Source organism: Eschrichtius robustus, chromosome 16 (genome assembly GCF_028021215.1).
Source record: "Eschrichtius robustus isolate mEscRob2 chromosome 16, mEscRob2.pri, whole genome shotgun sequence".
In the NCBI taxonomy this organism is placed as follows: domain Eukaryota; kingdom Metazoa; phylum Chordata; class Mammalia; order Artiodactyla; family Eschrichtiidae; genus Eschrichtius; species Eschrichtius robustus.
The window spans coordinates 89,001,463-89,021,388 of NC_090839.1; the positions used below are offsets into that span (position 1 = coordinate 89,001,463).

The 19,926-nt window shown below is 38.9% G+C and overlaps 1 protein-coding gene across 3 annotated transcripts in view; it reads left to right on the forward strand.

Moving 5' to 3' along the window:
* Positions 1 to 19,926, forward strand: part of RNF216 (ring finger protein 216) — a 181,536-nt gene that overhangs the window by 20,485 nt on the left and 141,125 nt on the right. For all 3 annotated transcript variants that reach the window (XM_068524090.1, XM_068524091.1, XM_068524092.1), the window contains exon 3: positions 11,707 to 11,840. In XM_068524090.1, coding sequence (XP_068380191.1) covers positions 11,707 to 11,840 — 134 coding nt within the window. The remainder of the gene's footprint in view (positions 1 to 11,706; positions 11,841 to 19,926) is intronic.

Consider the following 19,926-nt stretch of genomic DNA (forward strand, 5'->3'; position numbering starts at 1 on the left):
AGTTTAAGAATCTTCTATCACAAGTAGATTAGATCTTAAGGGGTAGGAGTATGGGAACTGTGGTAGTTCCTCAGTTTTTGAAGGAATGGTGACTGCAGAGGAGTGCTCCTCCAGACCTATACATTCCGAAAGTACTGAATCTGCTGCTAAGTACTTCTGGTCCCTCATACAATACTTAATTTCGTTTTTGCCAGAAGATTCTGGTTTAGCCTTACAAGGAATTTTAGGACGTGTATTCTTTGACTTTACAGTTTAAAATTGGGGGAAATTCATTGATTCATAAAGGGAAGGGAGCCTACATTTCTCTAAGATTCTTAAATGCACATGAAATTTCTTATCACATCGTAATTCACAGTTACATCTAGACTAAAAGGGAAAACGTTATGCTGATGAGTAGGAAAAGATCATAAGTATAAATTCCATGGAAAAAGTTATACCATTTCTTGTGTGTTTTCCCGTTGATAATATTTTGTGCTTATGAAGAAGTGTTTTTTTTTTCCAGCAGAAGGTAAATTATATATATATGGCTTTCAGATCGTTTAAAATTGAGCAAATTTTATTAAGGAAATAAATTGAGAAAAACAAATTTGTTTAAGCTACGCAAATTATGAAAACAAAAGAAATACTGAATTTTTTAGGATTTTATTAATGTGTATTCTAACTTGGTAGTGACTGTAGCCATAATTTATTGTGATTTAGGAAGTTTTAAATCCTACCTGTAATTTGTACGTATGATCATTTCCAAATTTTCTGAACATGTATATCAAATTAATATTGTGATTGTTTTTTTAACTGGGTCTTAAATATACTTCAACAAAGTTTCTTTAAGAGCAACTAATTTCTTCTGGGAAATCATCAGCTTTAGAGGTATATTTTTCTGTTGGACACGTTTTGTGTATTTTGCACCCATCGTGAGGAATTTTGTTGTGAGGAATGTGTGAGGAACTATACACATTTTAAGTGTATAGTTAAGTTAGTTTTGAAAAATGAATATACCCATATAACCACCACCTCAATCATGATGTAGAACATATCCAGAAAGATTCCTATATGCCCCTTTGCAGGTAGTCCTCACCCCACTCCTGAACTAAGGAAACCACTGATTTGCTTTTTGTCACTATACAGTTTCATATAAATGGAATCATACAGTATTTACTGTTTGTCCTGAATTTTTCTGCACAGCATAATTTTTTTGATTCATCCATGTTGTTGCATGTATCAGTAATTCAATCCCTTTTAATTACTGAATAGTATTCACCTAGAATTCTATATCCAGTGAAGATAGCCTTAAAAATAAAGGTAAAATAGGGCCTCCCTGGTGGCGCAGTGGTTGAGAATCTGCCTGCCAATGCAGGGGACACGGATTCGAGCCCTGGTCTGGGAAGATCCCACATGCCGCGGAGCGACTAGGCCCGTGAGCCACAGTTGCTGAGCCTGCGCATCTGGAGCCTGTGCTCCACAACAAGAGAGACCGTGATAGTGAGAGGCCTGCGCACCGCGATGAAGAGTGGCCCCCACTTGCCGCAACTAGAGAAAGCCCTTGCACAGAAACGAAGACCCAACACAGCCATAAATAAATAAATAAAATTTTAAAAGTAAAGGTAAAATAAAAAAAGATTAAAAGTGCAACAATAAAAAAAAGATACATTATACAAATAGTAGTCCTCAAAACAGAGCTGTTAAGTCTATATATTATCAGATAAAGTAGACAATCCAGCCAGAAGTGTTAATAAAGGTAAAGAATTCTGGGAAAGATAGAGTCTGGGAAGATAGAACAATTCTAATCTCTATAGAGTAGTAATATGGTATCAAAATATACAAAGAAAAAATTGACAGAACTAAAAGGGGAGTTGGACAAATCTACAATCAAAATGGGAGATTTTAACATGTTTCTTTCTATAACTGAGAGAGACCAAGCACACAGAAACATTTGTATGAATATGGAACACTGGAAGAACGTGATCAACAAACTTGACATAATAAACATACATGATGGGATTGCCACTGTACTCGGGACAGATCCCGGCGGCTGAAACCCTGTCTGCCCTCCAGGCCGCACACCAGGTGTTGCTGTCTCTAAGCTGAACCTGGTCACCTTTTTTGAGCAAAGAGCCCTGGGATGTGAAGAAAAGGAGACAACAGTCATACACCCAGAGTGTGAGTACAGAGAGACCTTCAAGATGGCAGAGGAGTGAGACGTGGAGATCGTCTTCCTCCCCACAAATACATCAAAACTACATCTACATGTGCAACAACTTCTACAGAACACCTACTGAACGCTGGCAGAAGACCTTAGACTTCCCAAGAGGCAAGAAACTCCCCACGTACCTGGGTAGGACAAAAGAAAAAAGGAAAAACAGACAAAAGAATAGGGACGGGACCTGCACCACTGGGAGGGAGCTGTGAAGGAGGAAAAGTTTTCTCACACTAGGAAGCCCCTTCACTGGTGGAGACGGGGCGTTGTGGGGGTGGGGGTGGAAGCTTCAGAGCCACAGAGGAGAGCACAGCAACAGGGGTGCAGAGGGCCAAGTGGAGAGATTCCGCACAGAGGATGGGTGCCGACCAGCACTCACCAGCCTGAGAGGCTTGTCTGCACACCCGCTGGGGTGGGCGGGGGCTGGGAGCTGAGGCTCAGGCTCCGGGAGTCAGATCCCAGGGAGAGGACTGGGGTCAACTGCATGAACACAGCCTGAAGGGGGCTAGTGTGCCACAGCTAGCTGGGAGGGAGTCTGGGAAAAAATCTGGATCTGCCTAAGAGGCGAGAGACCATTGTTTCGGGGTGCGCAAGGAGAGGGGATTCAGATCACTGCCTAAACGAGCTCCAGAGACAGGCGCGAGCTGTGGCTATCAGCGCAGACCCCAGAGACGGGCATGAGACGCTAAGGCTGCTGTTACAGACACCAAGAAGCCTGTGTACAAGCACAGGTCACTGTCCACACCTCCCCTCCCGGGAGCCTGTGCAGCCCGCCACTACCAGGGTCCCGTGATCCAGGGACAACTTGCCCGGGAGAACACACGGCGCACCTCAGGCTGTTGAAACGTCACACCAGCCTCTGCCACCGCAGGCTCACCCCACATTCTGTACCCCTCCCTCCCCCCGGCCTGAGTGAGCCAGAGCCCCCGAAGCAGCTGCTACTTTAACCCTGTCCCGTCTGAGCGAAGAACAGACACCCTCAGGTGACCTACACGCAGAGGCGGGCCCAAATCCAAAGCTGAACCCCAGGAGCTGTGCGAACAAAGAAGAGAAAGGGAAATCTCTCCCAGCAGCCTCAGGAGCAGCGGATTATATTGCCACACTCAACTTGATGTACCCTGCATCTGTGGAATGCCTGAATAGACACCCTTATCCCAAAATTGAGGCGGTGGACTTTGGGAGCAACAATATATATATTTTACTCCTTTTTCTCTTTTTGTGAGTTTGTATGTGTATGCTTCTTTGTGTGATTTTGTCTGTATAGCTTTGCTTTTACCAACTGTCCTAGGGTTCTGTCTGTCCTTTTTTTTTTTTAACTTTTAATTTTTTTATTTTTAATAATTATTATTTATTTTTTACTTTAATAATTATTTTATTTTATTTATTTTTTCTTTCTTTCTTTTTTTCTCCCTTTTCTTCTGAGCCATGTGGCTCACAGAGTCTTGGTGCTCTGGCTGGGTGTCAGGCCTGTGTCTCTGAGGTGGGAGAGCCAAGTTCAGGACGTTGGTCCACCAGAGACCTCCTGGCTCCATGTAATATTAAACAGCAAAAGCTCTCCCAGAAATCTCCATCTCAATGCCAAGACCCAGCTCCACTCAACGACCAGCAAGCTACAGTGCTGGACGCCCTATGCCAAACAACTAGCAAGACAGGAACACAACCCCACCCATTAACAGAGAGGCTGCCTAAAATCATAATAAGGTCACAGACACCCCAAAACACACCATCGGATGCGGTCCTGCCCACCAGAAAGACAAGATCTAGCCTCTTTCTCCAGAACACAGGCACCAGTCCCCTCCACCAGGAAGCCTACACAACCCACCAAACCAACCTTAGCCACTGGGAGCAGACACCAAAAACAGCGAGAACTACAAACCTGCAGCCTGCGAAAAGGAGACCCCAAACACAGTAAGTTAAGCAAAATGAGAAGAGAGAGAAACACACAGCAGATGAAAGAGCAAGGTAAAAACCCACCAGACCAAACAAATGAAGAGGAAATAGTCAGTCTACCTGAAAAAGAATTCAGAATAATGAGAGTGAAGATGATCCAAAATCTTGGAAATAGAATGGAGAAAATACAAGAAACATTTAACAAGGACCTAGAAGAACTAAAGAGCAAACAAACAATGATGAACACAATAAATGAAATTAAAAATTCTCTAGAAGGAGTCAGTAGCAAAATAACTGAGGCAGAAGAACGAATAAGTGACCTGGAAGATAAAATAGTGGAAATAACTACTGCAGAGCAGAATAAAGAAAAAAGAATGAAAAGAACTGAGGACAGTCTCAGAGACCTCTGGGACAACATTAAACACACCAGCATTTGAATTATAGGGGTCCCAGAAAAGAGAAAAAGAAAGGGACTGAGAAAATATTTGTAGAGATTATAGTTGAAAACTTCCCTAATATGGGAAAGGAAAGAGTTAATCACATCCAGGAAGTGCAGAGAGTCCCATACAAGATAAATCCAAGGAGAAACACTCCAAGACACATATTAATCAAACTATCAAAAATTAAATACAAAGAAAAAGTATTAAAAGCAGCAAGGGAAAAACAACAAATAATATACAAGGGAATCCCTTGTATGTTAACAGCCGATCCCCTTGTCAGGTTAACAGCTGATCTTTCAGCAGAAACTCTGCAAGCCAGAAGGGAGTGGCAGGACATATTTAAAGTGATGAAAGGGAAAAACCTACAACCAAGATTACCCAGCAAGGATCTCATTCAGATTCGATGGAGAAATTAAAACCTTTACAGACAAGCAAAAGCTAAGAGAATTCAGCACCACCAAACCAGCTGTACAATAAATGTTAAAGGAACTTCTCTAGGCAGGAAACACAAGAGAAGGAAAAGACCTACAATAACAAACCCAGAACAATCAAGGAAATGGTAATAAGAACATATATATCGATAATTACCTTAAATGTAAATGGATTAAATGCTCCAACCAAAAGACATAGACTGGCTGAATGGATACAAAAACAAGACCCGTATATATGCTGTCTACAAGAGACCCACTTCAGACCTAGGGACACATACAGACTGAAAGTGAGGGGATGGAAAAAGATATTCCATGCAAATGGAAATCAAAAGAAAGCTGGAGTAGCAGTTCTCATACCAGACAAAATAGACTTTAAAGACTATTACAAGAGACAGAGAAGGACACTACATAATGATCAAGGGATCAAACCAAGAAGGAAGATATAACAATTGTAGATATTTATGCACCCAACATAGGAGCACCTCAATACATAAGGCAAATGCTAACAGCCATAAAAGGGGAAATCGACAGTAACACAATCATAGTAGGGGACTTTAACACCCCACTTTCACTAATGGACAGATCATCCAAAATGAAAATAAATAAGGAAACACAAGCTTTAAATGACACATTAAACAAGATGGACTTAATTGATATTAATAGGACATTCCATCCAAAAACAACAGAATACACTTTCTTCTCAAGTGTTTATGGAACATTCTCCAGGATAGATCATATCTTGGGTCACAAATCAAGCCTTGGTAAATTTAAGAAAATTGATTTTGTATCAAGTATCTTTTCCGATCACAATGCTATGAGACTAGATATCAATTACAGGAAAAAATCTGCAAAAAATACAAATACATGGAGGCTAAACAGTACACTACTTAATAACCAAGAGATCACTGAAGAAATCAAAGAGGAAATCAGAAAATACCTAGAAAGAAATGACAATGAGAACACGGCGACCCAAAACCTATGGGATGCAGCAAAAGCAGTTCTAAGAGGGAAGCTTATAGCAATACAGTCCTACCTCAAGAAACAAGAAACATCTCAAATAAACAACCTAACCTTACACCTAAAGCAATTAGAGAAAGAAGAAGAAAAAAACCCCAAAGTTAGCAGAAGGAAAGAAATCATAAAGATGAGATCAGAAATAAATGAAAAAGAAATGAAGGAAACGATAGCAAAGATCAATAAAACTAAAATCTGGTTCTTTGAGAAGATAAACAAAATTGATAAACCATTAGCCAGACTCATCAAGCAAAAAAGGGAGAAGACTCAAAATCAATAGCATTAGAAATGAAAAAGGAGAAGTAACAACTGACACTGCAGAAATACAAAGGATCATGAGAGATTACTACAAGCAGCTATATGCCAGTAAAATGGACAAACTGGAAGAACTGGACAAATTCTTAGAAAAGCACAACCTTCTGAGACTGAACCAGGAAGAGATAGAAAATATAAACAGACTAATCACAATCACTGAAATTGAGACTGTGATTAAAAATCTTCCAAAAAACAAAAGCCCAGGACCAGATGGCTTCACAGGCGAATTCTATCAAACATTTAGAGAAGAGCTAACACCTATCCTTCTCAAACTCTTCCAAAATATAGCAGAGGGAGGAACACTCCCAAACTCATTCTAAGAGGCCACCATCACCCTGATACCAAAACCAGACAAAGATGTCACAAAGAAAGAAAACTACAGGCCAATATCACTGATGAACATAGATGCAAAAATCCTCAACAAAATACTAGCAAACAATCCAACAGCACATTAAAAGGATCATACACCATGATCAAGTGGGGTTTATCCCAGGAATGCAAGGATTGTTCAATATATGCAAATCAATCAATGTGATACACCATATTAAGAAATTGAAGGATAAAAAACCATACGATCATCTCAATAGATGCAGAGAAAGCTTTCGACAAAATTCAACACCCATTTATGATAAAAACCCTCCAGAAAGTAAGCATAGAGGGAACTTACCTCAACATAATAAAGGCCATATATGACAGTCCCACAGCCAACCTTGTTCTCAATGGTGAAAAACTGAAACCATTTCCACTAAGATCAGGAACAAAACAAGGTTACCCACTCTCACCACTGTTATTCAACATAGTTTTGGAAGTTTTAGCCACAGCAATCAAAGAAGAAAAAGAAATAAAAGGAATCCAAATCGGAAAAGAAGAAGTAAAGGTGTCACTGTTTGCAGATGACATGATACTATACATAGAGAATCCTAAAGATGCTACCAGAAAACTACTAGAGCTAATCAATGAATTTGGTAAAGTAGCAGGATACAAAATTAATGCACAGAAATTTCTTGCATTCCTATACACTAATGATGAAAAATCTGAAAGAGAAATTAAGGAAACTCTCCCATTTACCATTGCAACCAAAAGAATAAAATACCTAGGAATAAACCTACCTAAGGAGACAAAAGACCTGTATGCAGAAAACTATAAGACACTGATGAAAGAAATTAAAGATGCTACAAACACATGGAGAGATATACCACGTTCTTGGATTGGAAGAAACAACATTGTGAAAATGACTATACTACCCAAAGCAATATACAGATTCAATGCAATCTCTATCAAACTACCAGTGGCATTTTTCACAGAACTAGAACAAAAAATTTCACAATTTGTATGGATACACAAAAGACCCCAAATAGCCAAAGCAATCTTGAGAAAGAAAAACAGAGCTGGAGGTATCAGGCTCCCTGACTTCAGACTATACTACAAAGCTGCAGTAATCAAGACAGTATGGTACTGGCACAAAAACAGAAATACAGATCAATGGAACAGGATAGAAAGCCCATAGATAAATCCACACACATATGGTCACCTTATTTTTGATAAAGGAGGCAAGAATATACAGTGGAACAAAGACAGCCTCTTCAATAAGTGGTGCTGGGAAAACTGGACAGCTACATGTAAAAGTATGAAGTTAGAACACTCCCTAACACCATGCACAAGAATAAACTCAAAATGGATTAAAGACCTAAATGTAAGGCCAGACACTCTAAAGCTCTTAGAGGAAAACATAGGCAGAACACTCTATGACATAAATCACAGCAAGATCCTTTTTGACCCACCTCTTAGAGAAATGGAAATAAAAACACAAATAAACAAATGGGACCTAATGAAACTTAAAAGCTTTTGCACAGCAAAGGAAACCATAAACAAGACGAAAAGACAACCCTCAGAATGGGAGAAAATATTTGCAAATGAAGCAACTAACAAAGGATTAATCTCCAAAATTTACAAGCGGCTTGTGCAGCTCAATATCAAAAAAACAAACAACCCAATCCAAAAGTAGGCAGAAGACCTAAATAGACATTTCTCCAAAGAAGATATACAGATAGCCAACAAACACATGAGAGAATGCTCAACATCACTAATCATCAGAGAAATGCAAATCAAAACTACAATGAGGTGTCACTTCACACCAGTCAGAATGGCCATCCTCAAAAAATCCACAAACAATAAATGCTGGAGAGGGTGTGGAGAAAAGGGAACCCTCTTGCACTGTTGGTGGGAATGTAAAATGATACAGCCACTATGGAGAACAGTATGGAGGTTCCTTAAAAAACTAAAAAGAGAGCTACCATACGACCCAGCAATCCCACTACTGGGCATATACCCTGAGAAAACCATAATTCAAAAAGAGTCATGTACCACAATATTCATTGCAGCTCTGTTTACAATAGCCAGGACATGGAAGCAACTTAAGTGTCCATTGACAGATGAATGGATAAAGAAGATGTGGCCCATATATACAATGTAATATTACTCAGCCATAAAAAGAAATGAAATTGAGTTATTTGTAGTGAGGTGGATGGACCTAGAGTCTGTCATACAGAGTGAAGTAAGTCAGAAAGAGAAAAACAAATACCGTATGCTAACACATATATATGCAATCTAAAAAAAAAAATGGTTATGAAGAACCTAGGGGCAGGACAGGAATAAAGATGCAGATGTAGAGAATGGACTTGAGGACATGGGGAGGGGGAAGGGTAAGCTGGGACGAAGTGAGAGAGTGGCATGGACTAATATATACTACCAAATGTAAAATAGATAGCTAGTGGGAAGCAGCCGCATAGCACAGGGAGATCAGCTTGGTGCTTTGTGACCACCTAGAAGGGTGGGATGGGGGGAGGGTGGGAGGGAGGAGAGATGGGGATATATGTATATGTATAGCTGATTCACTTTGTTATAGGGCAGAAACACACCATTGTAAAGCAATTATACTCCAATAAAGATGTTTTAAATAAATAAATAAACAAACAAGCATATATTGAATGTTGCACCCAATGTGTTTACCAAAAGTTGACATTTTGAGCCACAAAACAAGTTTCAAGTTCCTGCACTGCTGGTGGGAGTGTAAATCGGCACAGACAATTTGGAAAGTTAGTTGGCATTGTCCGCTAAAATTGAACATACGTTTTCCCTGTGGCTCAGCACTTCTCTTAGAATGTACCCAACTGAAATGAGTCTATCAAGATACATATACAAGAATGTTCATAACAGCATTATCGAAAACAGGCAAGACTGGAACCAACCCAAATGTCTGTCAACAGAAGAATAAGTAACTTATGATATATTCATATAGTAAATTACATACAGCAAAGAAAACTACATACTGTAACATGCAACAACACGGATATATCTCAGACATGTTATTTGCAAGGAAGCCAGAATCGAAAGAATGTATTTTCAGGAACTAATGTGAGTAGTTTAGGCTACTAATGTGCAAGAAATGTATTTACGAACCTTTGTGATGGTCATACGGGTATGGGCCTTTTGTGTTAATTCATAGCCTTTGCTCTGTTATACTTTAAAATTTTAAAGTATATTTTTAAAAGCTAATGTGTTTATATGTGGTGTATTGGGGAGTATCTTGTCAACCATTGGGCTTCACTGTAAGGTGATAGGTTTAAAACCAGCTTTTTCGCTGGGTGCCCCACGGTTGTTGTCTGTGTCTTTTTCTTGGGCCAGTTCTTCCAGAGAGGAATCTACAGTGTCTTGAATGTGGAATCTAAGACTGTTTGCCAGCATTCAGGGAGCCAAGCGGCAGAAGGCAGCCAGGGTCTTACTCATTATGGCTGTTCCAGTGACACCCCTTTCCTCTCTTGGCCTGGTGTCTAGTGACTCTCTGCCTCAGTGGCTCTTCAGAATGGACCTCCACAGTGTGGGTCTTCTGGAATGGCTGAGTGAGAAGCTTGGCAAATCTTCTCCCCAAAATCAACGGTAAAATTAGACAGAATTGTCTAAAATAACCATTTAAAGACTGGAAATGACCAAAGGCATACAGTAATTGAGAACAGTTATTCAGGGAAATCTACGATTCTGCAACATGAATTATGCCACCTCTGTTTGGCCGCCCCTGCTGCAGGCTGTGGGTTTGAGCCTTATCCACTCTTCTAGAGCTCTTGCCATGTGTAAATCTGCTGTTTTCCAGAATTTTGTTTAAATCTCTTGCTGGCTATTATCTCCTTTTCTCTTCTTTGTGTACTTACGAGGTTATACTTTTTAAAAGTTCCTTTACTATCATTTTAGTAGGGTTTCAGCAGGTGATGGTGATAATCACTTGAATTCATTATGCAAGTTTAAGAGAAATCCTCTATAATGTACTTCCGCAGGCCCTCAGTTCAGTTGGTTGTTTCTGTGTAGGTAGCATTGGACTTAAAATCAGGCAGCTTCACTGTGTGTCAAGTACTATAATAAACAAGCATTTTAGGTAATACAGCTATTTGAAGTAGGCAGTGTTGTTAGCCTTTCTTTAATGTTGAGGAAGTGGATGCCTAAAGAAGTAAATAATGGCATCGTATAGCTAGTATGTGGTAGAGCTGAGACTGGAATCCAGGCAGTCTGACCTTAGATCCCATGGATGTACCTGTTTTAAACTACTATCTTGGCATTACCACAGCCCTGTTACAGGAATGAAATGAGATAATTGGTTTTATATTGCTTTTCAAATTGTTAGGTAACATAAAAATACATGAGGCATTAACCTTGAGAAAGATATTAGAGTTTTAATGGAGGAATTATTAATTTGTGTTATCCAGTAATTCATATCAAACGTGCTTTGTCTTCAAATGAATAAAAGGACTTGGAGACCTTTAACAGAATTATTACATCTATCAATAGATGGTTAGTTTAACTCTAGTTATATTTAAAAGGAAACAGGAAAGTTAAAGTGCTTATTGTCATAGATGATAAATGGGTGTTTGACTAAAACACTGAAATATGTTTGCGTAAGTGATACTTAAGGTTTGTGTCTAAGGTGAGCAAATTTTAATATTTTAAATATTAAGTGAAAATTTTACTGTTTCTGAGTGAAAGTTTTTTCAGACCTATCAGTTTGAATAAAGCAGTGTTTTGTATTCCTTTGGAAGAATAGAGGTGAGATGGGAGGCCATGATTTCACTTTTAAGAAATGAGCAGTCAAGATTTTATCAACAGATTCCTCCAGTCTATTATAAGAAAAAGTTGATAATCTTGAGCATAATAATTGTCAGGTTTTCTCTGGTGATTCCCAAAATGAAAGCAAAGATCAGCATGGAAAAATGGCTCATTTTAATGCTTGGGTGCATGTGCTGCTTGAGGAGATAAGTTAACACTCCAATAGCTGTAAACTTGGCTTTAGGCTTGACCCTTTTCATGCTAAAGTTGAATTAAAGGACAATGTGATTATGCCCACCTCCTCCTAACAGTGTTCTCTGCCTACTTTTAGACTGGATCAGTCTCAGAGATGGACCCATCACCATATCTGACTCCTCTGATGAGGAAGGGGTTCCAATGCTGGTCACCCCAGCTCCTCAGCAGCATGATGAAGAGGACCTGGATGATGATGTCATCCTGGCGGAAGTGAGTTTTCTAAAACTTACCGTGATGAGGCATATTGCAAGTTAATAATCTGATTCTTCAGCCACTCAGTAGTGGGTAGGGGCCTTGTAGAACAGCTGAGAGCACCTCTTGTGCTACACTTGTAGCACTACTTGTTTGCACTTGTTCTACATTTCTGAGAACAGCCTCTTTTATACCCTGCCTGATGTCCCCTTAGCTTAGAAGTCAGAAACCATATGTTTTGGTCTATTTCTGAACTTAACTTCTGCACTATTGCTTTGACTCTTTATGTACTAGTCCACAGTGTTGTAATTACTATGTCCTTATAATGTATCTTAATATCAGGTAGTGCCCATCTCCCCTTATTACTCTGCATTTTTCAGACTCATCCAGGATATTTTGTGCTTATATTTTAATGCAAATTTTAAGATCAGCTTTTCTAATTTCAAAAGATAGGTAGATAGTTTGTTTAATTTAAAACATTTTATTGTTATAGAACAATTTTTATAATATTGACCCTTTCTAACTAAGAACTTTTGTCTTTCAGTCTAACCTTCTTTTATATTCCTCAGCCAGAGCATTTTGAATGTTTCTTACTATAGATCTTAAACTTTTTTTTTTTTAAACATCTTTATTGAAGTATAATTGCTTCACAATGGTGTGTTTCTGCTTTATAACAAAGTGAACCAGCTACACATATACACACGTTCCCACATCTCCTCCCTCCCACCCTCCCCATCCCACCCGCCCAGGCGGTCACAAAGCACCAAGCTGATCTCCCTGTGCTATGTGGCTGCTTCCCACTAGCTATCTATTTTACATTTGGTAGTGTATATATGTCCATGACACTCTCTCACCCTGTCACATCTCACCTCTCCCCCTCCCCATATCCTCAAGTCCATTCTTTAGTAGGTCTGTGTCTTTATTCCCATCTTGCCACTAGGTTCTTCATGACCTTTTTTTTTCCCCTTAGATTCCATATATATGTGTTAGCATACTGTATTTGTTTTTCTCTTTCTGACTTACTTCACTCTGTATGACAGACTCTAACTCCATCCACCTCATTACAAATACCTCCATTTCATTTCTTTTTATGGCGGAGTAATACTCCATTGTATATATGTGCCACATCTTCTTTATCCATTCATCCGATGATGGACACTTAGGTTGCTTCCATGTCCTGGCTATTGTAAATAGAGCTGCAATGAACATTTTGGTACATGACTCTTTTTGAATTATGGTTTTCTCAGGGTATATGCCCAGTAGTGGGATTGCTGGGTCGTATGGTAGTTCTATTTTTAGTTTTTTAAGGAACCTCCATACTGTTTTCCATAGTGGCTGTATCAATTTACATTCCCACCAACAGTGCAAGAGTGTTCCCTTTTCTCCACACCCTCTCCAGCATTTATTGTTTGTAGATTTTTTGATGATGGCCATTCTGACCGGTGTGAGATGATAGCTCATTGTAGTTTTGATTTGCATTTCTCTAATGATTAATGATGTTGAGCATTCTTTCATGTGTCTGTTGGCCATCTGTATATCTTCTTTGGAGAAATGTCTATTTAGGTCTTCTGCCCATTTTTGGATTGGGTTGTTTGTTTTTTTGTTATTGAGCTGCATGAGCTGCTTGTAAATCTTGGAGATTAATCCTTTGTCAGTTGCTTCATTTGCAAATATTTTCTCCCATTCTGAGGGTTGTTTTTTTGTCTTGTTTATGGTTTCCTTTGCTGTGCAAAAGCTTTTAAGTTTCATTAGGTCCCATTTGTTTATTTGTGTTTTTATTTCCATTTCTCTAAGAGGTGGGTCAAAAAGGATCTTGCTGTGATGTATGTCATAGTGTGTTCTGCCTATGTTTTCCTCTAAGAGTTTGATAGTGTCTGGCCTTACATTTAGGTCTTTAATCCATTTTGAGTTTATTTTTGTGTATGGTGTCAGGGAGTGTTCTAATTTCATACTTTTACATGTAGCTGTCCAATTTTCCCAGCACCACTTATTGAAGAGGCTGTCTTTTCTCCACTGTATATGCTTGCCTCCTTTATCAAAGATAAGGTGACCATATGTACGTGGGTTTATCTCTGGGCTTTTTATCCTCTTCCATTGATCTATATTTCTGTTTTTGTGCCAGTACCAAACTGTCTTGATTACTGTAGCTTTGTAATATAGTCTGAAGTCAGGGAGGCTGATTCCTCCAGCTCCATTTTTCGTTCTCAAGATTGCTTTGGCTATTCGGGGTCTTTTGTGTCTCCATACAAATTGTGAAATTTTTTGTTCTAGTTCTGTGAAAAATGCCAGTGGTAGTTTGATAGGGATTGCATTGAATCTGTAGATTGCTTTGGGTAGTAGAGTCATTTTCACAATGTTGATTCTTCCAATCCAAGAACATGGTATATCTCTCCATCTATTTGTATCATCTTTAATTTCTTTCATCAGTGTCCTATAATTTTCTGCATACAGGTCTTTTGTCTCCTTAGGTAGGTTTATTCCTAGGTATTTTATTCTTTTTGTTGCAATGGTAAATGGGAGTGTTTTCTTAATTTCACTTTCAGATTTTTCATCATTAGTATATAGGAATGCAAGAGATTTCTGTGCATTAATTTTGTATCCTGCTACTTTACCAAATTCATTGATTAGCTCTAGTAGTTTTCTGGTAGCAGTTTTAGGATTCTCTATGTATAGTATCATGTCATCTGCAAACAGTGACAGCTTTACTTCTTCGTTTCCGATTTGTATTCCTTTTATTTCTTTTTCTTCTCTGATTGCTGTGGCTAACACTTCCAAAACTATGTTGAATAATAGTGGTGAGAATGGGCAACCTTGTCTTGTTCCTGATCTTAGTGGAAATGGTTTCAGTTTTTCACCATTGAGGACAATGTTGGCTGTGGGTTTGTCATATATGGCCTTTATTATGTTGAGGAAAGTTCCCTCTATGCCTACTTTCTGCAGGGCTTTTATCATAAATGGGTGTTGAATTTTGTCGAAAGCTTTCTCTGCATCTATTGAGATGATCATATGGTTTTTCTCCTTCAATTTGTTAATATGATGTATCACGTTGATTCATTTGCGTATATTGAAGAATCCTTGCATTCCTGGGATAAACCCCACTTGATCATGGTGTATGATCCTTTTAATGTGCTGTTGGATTCTGTTTGCTAGTATTTTGTTGAGGATTTTTGCATCTATGTTCATCAGTGATATCAGCCTGTAGTTTTCTTTCTTTGTGACATCTTTGTCTGGTTTTGGTATCAGGATGATGGTGGCCTCGTAGAATGAGTTGGGGAGTGTTCCTCCCTCTGCAATATTTTGGAAGAGTTTGAGAAGGATGGGTGTTAGCTCTTCTCTAAATGTTTGATAGAATTCGCCTGTGAAGCCATCTGGTCCTGGGCTTTTGTTTGTTGGAAGATTTTTAATCACAGTTTCAATTTCAGTGCTTGTGATTGGTCTGTTCATATTTTCTATCTCTTCCTGGTTCAGTCTCGGTAGGTTGTGCATTTCTAAGAATCTGTCCATTTCTTCCAGGTTGTCCATTTTATTGGCATAGAGTTGCTTGTAGTAATCTCTCATGATCGTTTGTATTTCTGCAGTGTCAGTGGTTACTTCTCCTTTTTCATTTCTAATTCTATTGATTTGAGTCTTCTCCCTTTTTCTCCTGATGAGTCTGGCTAATGGTTTATCAATTTTGTTTATCTTCTCGAAGAACCAGCTTTTAGTTTCATTGATTTTTGCTATTGTTTCCTTCATTTCTTTTTCATTTATTTCTGATCTGATCTTTATGATTTCTTTCCTTCTGCTAGCTTTGGGGTTTTTTTGCTCTTCTTTCTCTAATTGCTTTAGGTGCAAGGTTAGGTTGTTTATTCGAGATGTTTCCTGTTTCTTGATGTAGGCTTGTATTGCTATAAACTTCCCTCTTAGCACTGCTTTTGCTGCATCCCATAGGTTTTGGGTCGTCGTGTCTCCATTGTCATTTGTTTCTAGGTATTTTTTGATTTCCCCTTTGATTTCTTCAGTGATCACTTCGTTATTAAGTAGTGTATTGTGTAGCCTCCATGTGTTTGTATTTTTTACAGATCTTTTCCTGTAATTGATATCTAGTCTCATAGCGTTGTGGTCGGAAAAGATACTTGATACGATTTCAATTTTCTTAAATTTACCAAGGCTTGATTTGTGACCCAAGATATGATCTATCCTGGAGAATGTTCCATGAGCACTTGAGAAAAATGTGTATTCTGTTGTTTTTGGGTGGAATGTCCTATAAATATCAATTAAGTCCATCTTGTTTAATGTATCATTTAAAGCTTGTGTTTCTTTATTTATTTTCATTTTGGATGATCTGTCCATTGGTGAAAGTGGGGTGTTAAAGTCCCCTACTATGATTGTGTGGCTGTCGATTTCCCCTTTTATGGCTGTTAGTATTTGCCTTATGTATTGAGGTGCTCCTATGTTGGGTGCATAAATATTTACAATTGTTATATCTTCCTCTTGGATCGATCCCTTGATCATTATATAGTGTCCTTCTTTGTCTCTTGTAATAGTCTTTATTTTAAAGTCGATTTTGTCTGATATGAGAATTGCTACTCCAGCTTTCTTTTGATTTCCATTTGCATGGAATATCTTTTTCCATCCCCTCACTTTCAGTCTGTAAGTGTCTCTAGGTCTGAAGTGGGTCTCTTGTAGACAGCATATATATGGGTCTTGTTTTTGTATCCATTCAGCCAGTCTGTGTCTTTTGATGGGAGCATTTAATCCATTTACATTTAAGGTAATTATCGATATGTATGTTCCTATTCCCATTTTCTTAAATATTTTGGGTTTGTTATTGTAGGTGTTTTCCTTCTCTTGTGTTTCTTGCCTAGAGAAGTTCCTTTAGCATTTGTTGTAAAGCTGGTTTGGTGGTGCTGAACTCTCTCAGCTTTTGCTTGTCTCTAAAGGTTTTAATTTCTCCATCAAATCTGAATGAGATCCTTGCTGGGTAGAGTAATCTTGGTTGTAGGTTTTTCTCCTTCATCACTTTAAGTATATCCTGCCACTCCCTTCTGGCTTGCAGAGTTTCTGCTGAAAGATCAGCTGTTAACCTTATGGAGATTCCCTTGTGTGTTATTTGTTGTTTTCCCTTGCTGCTTTTAATATGTTTTCTTTATATTTAATTTTTGATAGTTTGATTAATATGTGTCTTGGAGTGTTTCTCCTTGGATTTATCCTGTATGGGACTCTCTGTGCTTCCAGGACTTGATTAACTATTTCCTTTCCCATATTAGGGAAGTTTTCAACTATAATCTCTTCAAATATTTTCTCAGTCCCTTTCTTTTTCTCTTCTTCTTCTGGGACCCCTATAATTCAAATGTTGGTGCGTTTAATGTTGTCCCAGAGGTCTGTGAGACTGTCCTCAGTTCTTTTAATTCTTTTTTCTTTATTCTGTTCCGCAGCAGTGAATTCCACCATTCTGTCTTCCAGGTCACTTATCCGTTCTTCTGCCTCAGTTATTCTGCTATTGATCCCGTCTAGAGTATTTTTAATTTCATTTATTGTGTTTTTCATTATTGCTTGGTTCCTCTTTAGTTCTTCTACATCCTTGTTAAATGTTTCTTGCATTTTGTCTATTCTATTTCCGAGATTTTGGATCATCTTTACTATCATTATTCTGAATTCTTTTTCAGGTAGACTGCCTATTTCCTCTTCATTTGTTAGGTCTGGTGTGTTTTGACCCTGCTCCTTCACCTGCTGTGTGTTGTTTTGTCTTCTCATTTTGCTTATCTTACTGTGTTTGGGGTCTCCTTTTCACAGGCTGCAGGTTCGTAGTTCCCGTTGTTTTTGGTATCTGTCCCCAGTGGCTAAGGTTCGTTCAGTGGGTTGTGTAGGCTTCCCGGTGGAGGGGACTAGTGCCTGTGTTCTGGTGGATGAGGTTGGATCTTGTCTTTCTGGTGGGCACGTCCACGTCTGGTGGTGTGTTTTGGGGTGTCTGTGGCCTTATTATGTTTTTAGGCAGCCTCTCTGCTAATGGATGGGGCTGTGTTCCTGTCTTGCTAGTTGTTTGGCATAGGGTGTCCAGCACTGTAGCTTGCTGGTCGTTGAGTGAAGCTGGGTCTTGATGTTGAGATGGAGATCTCTGAGAGATTTTCGCCATTTGGTATTACGTGGAGCTGGGAGGTCTCTTGTGGACCAGTGTCCTGAAGTTGGCTCTCCCACCTCAGAGGCATAGCCCTGATGCCTGGCTGGAGCACCAAGAGCCTTTCATCCACACGGCTCAGACAGCACTTTGTTGTCAACTTTGTCTCCCTTCACTTCCAACTTTACTTTCTTCTTCAATGCAATCTTTATCTTTCTGCCAATAACATCCTTTATGCTATCAACTCCCTGGGCACCTCGGAGCTCTCCTCGGTCATGGTGGCCTTCTAGGTGCGGGGGTGCTGCAGGTCCAACTCTGATTTACAGCTCCCCACCCTACCCTGAACCCCTCAATTTCTTAGAGGCAGATGCAGCTTGCAAATGGGAATAGGCAAGAAAGCGTGGGCGGAGATAGAATTTTGCCGCGCCCCCCCACCCCACCAAAAAAAAAAAAAAAGAGTTGCAAATCCGAGGTGGGTTTGCGGCTGCTGCTACATGACGCCTCCTTGCAGTTGCTGGCGGCGGAACGGAGACCCGGCAAGATTGGGAGCGGGCGCGGGGCAGCTGGGGCTCGCGGCTAGTGGCTCCCGGCGGCGCTGCTCCGGCTGCTGGCAGCTCCCGCCCGGTTCGATCTTAAACATTTTTAAGTTTGTTCCTGGTTATTTTATCTTTTCTCTTGCTTTTGTAAATGGCATCTTTTTTCTGTGTACCTTTTTAACCTTTGTTTTTTTTAATTTAAAAGTCTGTTGGTTTTTATATTAATTTCATAATCAGTCAGCTGGTTTTTATTGTCTGTAGTCATTTTTCAGTTGACCCAAGGAATGGTATCTGGTCCATCTGTAAATAATGATACTTACAGTTTCTTCCTTTCCAGTTTTTATACTTGTCTAATTATATTGTGATAAGTCCTCAAAATTTTTAAGTAATAGCGGTAATAGAAATAAGAAAAATAGCCACTAACATAAATGGGAATACTTTTAATATTTCTTCTTAAGTGTGATGGTGACTTTTTGCTTGAGATACCGTTTTTAAATTATGTTAAGGAAGTAGCTATCTACTTTATTTCAAGTTTTTATTAATGAGTAAATGTAGAATTCTATCAAATTCAATCTCAGCATCTGTGGAGATTATTATGTGATTTTTTAAAAATCTGTTAATGTGGTAAATTATTTTGTCTCTGGACAGACTTTGCTTGGTAATGGTATTACAATATGATGGTAATGTGCTGTTAGATTCTATTTGCTAAGATTTTATTTAGGGTTTTCTCCATAGATCTCACGAGTGAGATTGGCCCATAGGGGTGTGTGTGTGCCTGGGCTGTCCTTGACAAATTTTTTATAAACATTATTCTGACTTCATGAAGAGTCTAGAAGTTTTCTTTCTTTTTCTGTGCTCTGATAAAATATTTTAAATAATGTTGGAGTTACCTGTTCTTTAAAGATTTGGTAGAACTTACTCTAAAGGCATCTGGGCTATTTCTTTTCATGGAGGACGGTTCTTTGAAACTGTTTCAGCTTCTTTGGTGATTGACATGTCTAGATTTCTGTTGCTTTCAGTATCTGTTTTGGTCCCTGATATTTTTCTAGAAAATCATTGATTTCTTCAGCGTTTTTTAATGTATTTAATAGAGTTAAACAAAATAGCCTGTTCTTTCTACTTACTCTGAACCTATGGTTCCTCCATTTTCCTTTTCTATTTTAGTGTAGTTGTGTTTTTTTAGCCTTTTTTCTTGATTTGATGAGCTAACCATTATCTTCCCTCCTCCCTTCTTCTCTTCCACCCAGTCCTAAGAACTACTAACCACTTCTGACTCTATAGATTTGCCTATTCTAGACATTTTATATGAACAGAATCATATACTATTTGGTCCTTTGTGACCAACTTCTTTCATTTATCATAACGTTTTCAAGGTCATCTGTGATGTAGGATGAATCGGTACTTCACTCCTTTCTATTGCTGAATAATATTCCATTGTGTGGATATACCACATCTTGTTTAGCCTTTCATC